The sequence below is a fragment of the Cataglyphis hispanica genome, chromosome 6 (assembly GCF_021464435.1).
Source record: "Cataglyphis hispanica isolate Lineage 1 chromosome 6, ULB_Chis1_1.0, whole genome shotgun sequence".
Taxonomy (NCBI): domain Eukaryota; kingdom Metazoa; phylum Arthropoda; class Insecta; order Hymenoptera; family Formicidae; genus Cataglyphis; species Cataglyphis hispanica.
Genome location: NC_065959.1, coordinates 7134743 through 7142663, shown reverse-complemented (window position 1 = coordinate 7142663; position 7921 = coordinate 7134743). Strand labels below are relative to the sequence as shown.

The 7921-nt window shown below is 32.6% G+C and overlaps 2 protein-coding genes across 2 annotated transcripts in view; both read left to right on the top strand.

Annotated features, from left to right (window-relative positions):
- Nucleotides 1-285: 285 nt before the first annotated feature.
- On the top strand, nt 286-4220 carry LOC126850583 (uncharacterized). The gene is made up of 11 exons (XM_050593727.1): nt 286-344; nt 432-576; nt 746-1127; nt 1679-1754; nt 1837-2008; nt 2266-2347; nt 2835-2951; nt 3113-3269; nt 3471-3689; nt 3852-3921; nt 4090-4220. Exons 1-11 carry the CDS (start codon nt 286-288, stop codon nt 4153-4155), a joined length of 1545 nt encoding a protein of 514 aa, XP_050449684.1. The 3' UTR covers nt 4156-4220.
- A 489-nt stretch (nt 4221-4709) lies between these two features.
- The window catches only part of LOC126850235 (tyrosine-protein kinase transmembrane receptor Ror), a 229700-nt gene continuing 226488 nt past the window's right edge, over nt 4710-7921 (top strand). Inside the window, exon 1 of the mRNA XM_050592999.1 lies at nt 4710-5546. Within this exon, the coding sequence (XP_050448956.1) occupies nt 5477-5546 (70 nt within the window). The 5' untranslated portion in view covers nt 4710-5476. The remainder of the gene's footprint in view (nt 5547-7921) is intronic.

The window sequence follows — 7921 nt, the reverse complement described above, 5'->3', positions numbered from 1 at the left end:
CAAATTTGTGCAATGCTATATCAAGAAACATTATTTCTAGAATATTAAATTAAACAAAATTTTTAAAATTTAGCATTTTTCATGAAATGAGAAATTATGCTTGAAATTAGTTGTTTTATATTAGCACACTGAAATATTGCGTAAATGTACACTATGAATATATGTATGACAGCCGTAGTAGTCGTTATAGAATAATGGGCGCAAGTCGTTATAGACTTGTGAAATATTTAAGAAATCCGCGAAAAAAATCACGCGGTTGAATATTTGGAATTCTTGTTTCAGAGTATGAGTATATGCTCCTTATTGTTTCTCTTGATACTTGCAAGTTGCATTTTCAGTAAAAGGTTGTTTTGTCTTATGCGTCGAATCACAAAAACATCGTTTTATGAATTTAAATTTTTAATGTATGTATTATCTTTATTTCGTGACAGGGTAATCGATGCTAAATCTTTTAAACGTGATCACAATATCGGCACTGTTTTATTTGAGAGAAATGATTATGGAAAGCAATGCTGGACCAGTGAAGAATTTGCCATTCTTAATAGTCGGAGGATGTTTCAAGATATTTTGCCCCAGGTAAATTCAATTAAGAATCTTTATTAACATAAACTATTACTTAAAAAGTTACAAAGTAAAATATTTTATCATAAACCAAAAATTTTAAGATAATAATTAAGAAATAGTTAAAGGAATGAGTATCCTGTTAAAAGAATTCTCTATAGAGACTGAGATTTTTTTTTGCCAGGTGAAAGTTATCGATTCCCAAAACGATCAGTACATAGCGCATCTCATGGATTATTTTCACATATGTCTCGAGAGTGTGCAGAAGCTGTCTGTTGGCAAAACGAAGCATCTAATGTTGAAAGCTCTGGCAGATACTCTTGGCGGTTACTTGCGGGTTTACATCCTGCCTATCACAAGACGCTCGTATTACGCAGGGAATATCAAGTATCGTAACGCGAAGATGCTGTTTGAGCTCTTCGATGAGCTGAAGATCTTCCTTCGGACGAACGGGGCTGGTTGGTCGAAGCCTAGTCAGGACGTTGAAAATATCAAGATTCCTCCCATCGTAATTACACCACCGAAAACATCGATTGCTTGTAACGGGCTTATTACATATTCGACGCGTAAGTACAACTGTTAATCCATCAGATCCAAAGAAAATTATAAAAATAAATATAAATTAGATATATCATTTTTAATTTTATTTGTATAAGCAATAAAGAAATAAATAATTTCTGTCATTGGCATGTCTGTACAAAAGAGAAAGTATAGTTTACAAGTTTTTATTGTTTAAAAAAATATGTATATGATATTTGCAAACTGCTATATCGAGTTTATTTTTATTTGAAATGCTAAAGAATTAACATAGTATAAATCAAATGCATTTTAGATATTCGTAATTATTAAAAATTTTAATAATTTATTTTTTCTCTTAAATGAATAGCTTTCGACAGCGATTATCGAAGCCTTACGTTTAAAAAAAAGAAACGGTCTATGATAAAACGGGGACATTCAAGACGTGCACTCGATGGTGAGAACAGGAATAAATTTAACTTTAAACGTATTGATGTAATATTTTAATATTTTTTATGGTTGACATAAGAATGAAGGATTTTTGTTTCTAACCATTTCTTGAGAATTACAAGAATATAAGATTTGTTTTTATTTTGGCAAGATTATAATAACGAAGTTGCGACGAACAATGTCATCATACCACTTCCGTTTCTCGATAACGAAATTGATCCTAACAGGTAGTTGTTAACAAATTGTAAGAATGCTTTGCCGATTAGAAAACCTTACAGATTTTTATACAAATTTAATAAATCTATCTAGCATTGCGCTGCCCTTTAAAATTGACAGCCTGCAATCTTTGTATTCGGAAAAGTCAGCTTTCGTTCTCGTAAAGTACTACATTGCCAGCGTGAAGTGTATTATGTCACGATCGAGCACGAGAACACAATTACAAAGATTCAACAAAGACTTCCACACTTGGTTGCAACAATCCGTATGAATATTTGCTGCGTTCTTTAATGATAGTATAAATTATGAAATGTCTAAAAAATTAAAATATTAGAATTTAAATAATGATAATATAAATATCCGAAAAAGATATCTTGCAACTTTCGTTCAAAAGAAAAAAAAACAAAGAAAACATAATACTTAATTCTTTGATCTTTCGTAAAGGATTTTCCATTTTGTAAATGCTGATGTGGTTGCTTGAGATTAATTTTAGATAGAGAGGAAATAAAAGTATCGTTCCAGGTACGTCGACACCTGGATGACGAAAAGTGGTATCCGGCATTCGGGGGTGTTCTCAGAGTAATGGCCACCTTGCGGGAATCGGGTAATATTTCATGACGGTCCTGTTGCATGTAATTTGTATTTGAAAATTAATAAGACCGATATACTATTCCGTTTAAGCATTTGCATATTTAAGAAACTGCAGCTTCCATAATATTTCTCTGACCATGTTTGCAATTCATATACGACTTGATTATGCATCTCAAAGAAGAGTAAAATATAAACGCGTGCCCATTTTAATATTTTCATACATCTTGGGGATCAAAGTGATCTTATAAGCTTCGTACAATTTTTTTTATTACACACGTGTAATTGTGGGAGAAAAAAGCACTTTATACTTTACTTTATAATTATAAAACCATAGAGAGAAAATAAACACAAACAATTTTGTAAATTACCTTATAATATTTAAATAAAATCAATATTAAAATGTGCAATCTGTTAGAAAAAAATGTCTGCTTCTTGTTTCTTGAACACAAAATTTTATGGAATATTTCTAATTTCTGGAATAATTTAATGTTTCATTTCAGGTATAGGAAATGGAATTATGAAGAGCAAAACAAGTGGAACTTATCAAGTTATGCCCAAAGTAGATGTGGAAGGTGCGCATCAGATGGAAAAGATACTTTACAAAGGAAAGGAACAACGTAAGTTTCTCGCGATAAAATTTTTTGCTTTTGTGTCATTTAGTTTAATTTAATTTTTTAGTTATTTAATTTATTTAATTTATTTTATTAGTAGTATTTTAGTTTATTCAATAATAATTTCTAACTAGTAAAAAGAATAAGTGTGTGCCAATTGAATTTAGGCAACGACAAAATGACACTTAACGCTACGGAGATCGTGATTATAGCGATAGTATGTGCATTGCTAGTATGGTTACTGGTGGGTTTAAGCTTGGTGTGCTACAGATTCCTTACCAAGTCATCCGAGGAATGTTCACCCTGCGAATCAAAAACTACTCCGTAAGTTGAAATGTTTCCTTGTAATTAATATATCTCTAATTTATCTCATTAATCAGTTATCTATTTAATTCTTCTTGATGTAATTTTTAAATTTTAAAAATGTTATTAATTATAATATTGGGCATTCGTTAAAAAGTACATTTTTTGCAAAAGGTTAACAAATACATGATAATGACATTTTATCTATTCTTTTCTCTTTAGATTCGCGGTTCTATATGAGAATACGGATTATTGCCAGCCGGATACGTGCTCCTCGAAATCATTGCAGAAGAATGTGCTTGAAAAATTGAAAGAATGGTGGAGAAATAGGTTTGGACGATGCCCAGGGGGATGCCAGGAGCATATGGATGAGGAGCGTTGCTTAGCCGCAATCAGTTACAACAGCAAAGACAGCATTAATAACAGCGGCAGAATTTATCCGTGAGTGTATACACATGTATATGTATCTTTTCTTATTATATTATATTAAAATAATATGTTTTTATTAATAATATTAGATAAGGTATAGTTATATCGCTAGATTAATGCGGTAATCATATGCTATTATGAACGCGATTATTTCAAGATATTCTTGATTAACAGGCGAAAGAAATACACTAAATCAACTTCCGCTTCGCCATCGGGAACATCTCGAGGTCGTACACCTTACAAAGTAAGTGTTTATAATTGCATTTATTTATGTGTATTCGATGTAAACAAATGTATTTTAAACTATTAATTGTTTCAAAAGCTATAAAAAATTAATGGAATTTAACTTATAGTAAATAACAATTTATTTTGCAATATGATCTTTATTTATAATCATAAATTTTATCCACAGCACAGTGTTTGCTATAGTTCCGAAGGATCGACCACCTACTCCGATAGTCCCGCCAAGCCAAGATAACAGTTGCATTAATTTCAAGTTTTGTATTCAGATACAAAATATAAAGGAATCGCACTTGTTTTAAGGTATACCATTTTATTTTAGAATATTTCAATCAATAAACAAGCAAACTCTATATATAACAAATATAACATGCTTTTCTGATATCAGCGTTTATAATGCAGCTTTCCGCTCGCGGAAAATAACTGCGAGAATTGTTTTATCTCGCATCCGCGCCGGTCATACGGTCCTTTGAACAATTAATCTGTAATTTCATTTCAGCTGGCCGCGTCGAAAGCACATCCGTGTGCTTCTTCGATCGTTCTCTGTTATATGCCCATCGTGTTCGCGCGGCTCTCTTCTCCCTCCGGTCACGAACTGCAACTTGTTGCGAGCGAGACGAAGATAAGCGATGTTGACGCGCCACGCGAATGCTGAAGGGAGAATGGGAGCGCGCACAGCGCGGAAACTTCAAACGTCGCGCACGCGTCATCTCGCGCATGCGCCAAGCGTCTGCCGAGTGAGGGGATGAGATCGCGTGAACTAAGCGGCGCGCCGGCAGTGTCGCGCGACACTTCAGGTGGTGCGTTCGGGCAGTGCGTTGTTCCGTGTGCGTAAAGACGTGCGTGATAACATAAAACATAACAGTGACACGCGTGTTCGCATTTCGCGAGAGACGCCGGTTCTTAAATTGAACAAAAGCAAGAATCAAATCCGAGTTACTTGTGACCGAACGATTTCGAATCGTTATCGCAAATATTGTTGATCGCGATGACACGCTCGTAGAAGATCCCGCGCTTCGAACCGCGTATCCTCAATAACCGGCAACTCGATCCTCGATAGTAGAATTGTCAGCGTTAATTGTCGATTAATTCGCTATGTACGACGTACTGTGCGAATTGTCACTCGTGTATCTTGCAGAAGTCTCGAAGGACGATGTTTAGACGATTGAGAAAGGACGACTCTGTTTCGCGCCATTTCGTTACGTGATCAGTGCGTGCGCCATTAGCACCGCGACTAATATATCACAGTGATATCTCATTGTTCGACGTGTGATACGCGAACTCGATACATCTCCGACGATTGTGACAAGGACAAAAACGAGAGGAATTTGGATAAAAACGTGAGTTATTTTTCTGCTGTTAGAAAAACGCGCGTGTACACAGACGCTTGTTGACATTCCTCCGACGACAAGTATACGCAATTGAAACGTTGTTTCTGTTGTGTTTGTACATTGATTGTATCTTGAATATGTGCGTTACGGCGGAATTCTCGTGTTTCCTCGTATTCGTGCGCGTGTACAATTGACTTTTGTGCATCCTGTGCTTCGTCGTGGGACAACATGGCACGAAGGAACCACCGCCAATTATGCGCGCTGTTCTTCCTCCTCCTCTTCGTGGACATCTTAAAAGGTAAATCTCCACTTTGAAATCTTAACGTTCAAAGAGAAAATAAAGCACGCCACTTTTATCTCGTTTGAAGAGCTGTAAGAGTATGTCATAAGAAATTTAGTATTGCATGATAATTGTAAGATTTTATAATATTCTAAAAATGTTTGTCAATCGAAATTACCTTTTTTTCTTTTATCATTTGTGTTACAAATGTTTGTTTTTTTTTTGAACTTACGTTTTAACAACGTTTGTTTATATTTACATATACTCTCGTTAGCTCTTCAAGAATTTGCAGAATTTTTGGAGAAACAGAAGTTGAAATTCTTGATTTATAAATTACATTACAGGCTTCGGTAAATTTGTAATATGCGCTTTATAATCTATAAATCCTATTTATCTACAGATAATCATATCTTGAAATAAGAATTATCTTAACTGTATTTTATCAAACCGAATTGTTGACACAATCTTATTATTATGTAGTAGTGTTTCAAATAATTCTCTCCACTTTAACAATACATATTTTAATAAATAATAATATTACTTAGAATAATTATGAATTGTTCTCTGTTTCGCGTTTTATCTATTCGCTTTATCAGCGGTTTAATCGGAAGAATGCTCAAGCTATACGATAATAAAAAATTAAACGTTTAATCTCTCTACTCGACATTTGTGATTGGCCGATTCAAGGGTATACTTTCAACTTCTGTTCTTCTTCATAAACATTCAACAAGTGGTGACAGGTCCATTGGCTCGTGCGAGTTAAGTTCACAAGAGCTTCTCAAATCGCCAAACTCTACGAAGACTTTTACCGTCATACAATATCGAACTTTACTACAGCGATTTTTAAAATGTTGCCTACATAGTGTTTACACGTTTTAATGTAGCCCTTCCATAATTCTGTCTATGAATAGATAGGTGTGATGAAATGTCATAATACATACATTAATTTTGCAATATATACGTATATAAAATATAAAAATTATTTATTGTTAGAAATTATATTAATTTAAATAGACTCAAATAATTTTACATACAGTATTTTGTTTTGTTTTTTGTTGAATTTTAATTTACATTTCGAATATACTTATTGATATCATTTATCATAGACAGATATTTTGAATTTCTAATCTTTTGTCCAATAAACTTTATTTCATGTGCATAATGTTAAATTTTTAACTAGTGATCGATAAATTCTGATAATTGAAATCGTTTTATCGTTTTATTCGTTTTATTCGTGAACGAACACTGAATTATCGGTTAAAAGGTCAAAGTAAAGTTTCTCAATTGGAAGAAGCAATTATTTATCTCGATGAGATAATTGTGCTTGGCAATACAAAATATCGGTCATCGATTATATCCGAACTGCGTGAATTCTCCGTATGTATGTAACAGCAGATGTTTCAACACTCAAAGTAACAGACAGAGTAATTTCATAAACGATTTCAAGTATTTCACGCTCCGTTAGTCAAGGTAATAAGCTCACTTTTAATTACCGTTTAATGTACTATTACCGTCTTCCTTGACACTTACTCCGGTCGCATAACGCTTTTCATTTATGGATGATTGAACTAAGAGGCGAATTCTGTGATGTTGTCGACTCCAGACCAGTTTTCTCTTCCTTATATTTTTTATCCTGAGGCTAATAGATTTAAAGTCGATGCTTTTCTTAGCAAAATTGCTCAAAATTAAATGAGGACTGGTAAACACGTCTTTTTTCAAAACACGCAGTTAGAAATTGTTTTGCAAATTTCTTTTACAAAATTAATTTTAAATTATTTAAATTAATTTTATTATTTTTCTCATATTTTGTATACAAATGTTATGATTTTTTTTTTTTTTTTTCTTTTCCACAGAATTTTATCATGGTAAAGAGAATGATTATCAAAAATTTTATAGAATATTATTTTGTAACATTAATTTCTAATACAATTTTAGAATATTTATATTACATTTACTATATTAATTTAAAAAAGAAAAAATATAGTTTCTTGAAAAATTCTACAATTTTCCATTTCCATTGAATATTTTTTGAAAGTTTAAATAGGAAAATATAGATATACATTTATAAACAAACTTGTTTATCGTACATGCTTATCGATTTAATAACGCGCGATAACGTTTAATGAAGTTAGTGCATGGATGACTGGGTTTATTCGAGTGGGATATAATCATAATTATATAATATTATATTATATCTATTAAATTCTCTAAAGACTAGCTTCATATATTATATAAATACGACTATTATATTCAGATTACATTTAGCTGCGTTTTAGGATTTATACATGTATTTATATATACGTACGTACAGACGGGAGAATTGTCCAAACACAGAAATTCTTTTGACATTAACGCACTAAATTTATAAATTATCGCCGTGATCGCAGAGAGGA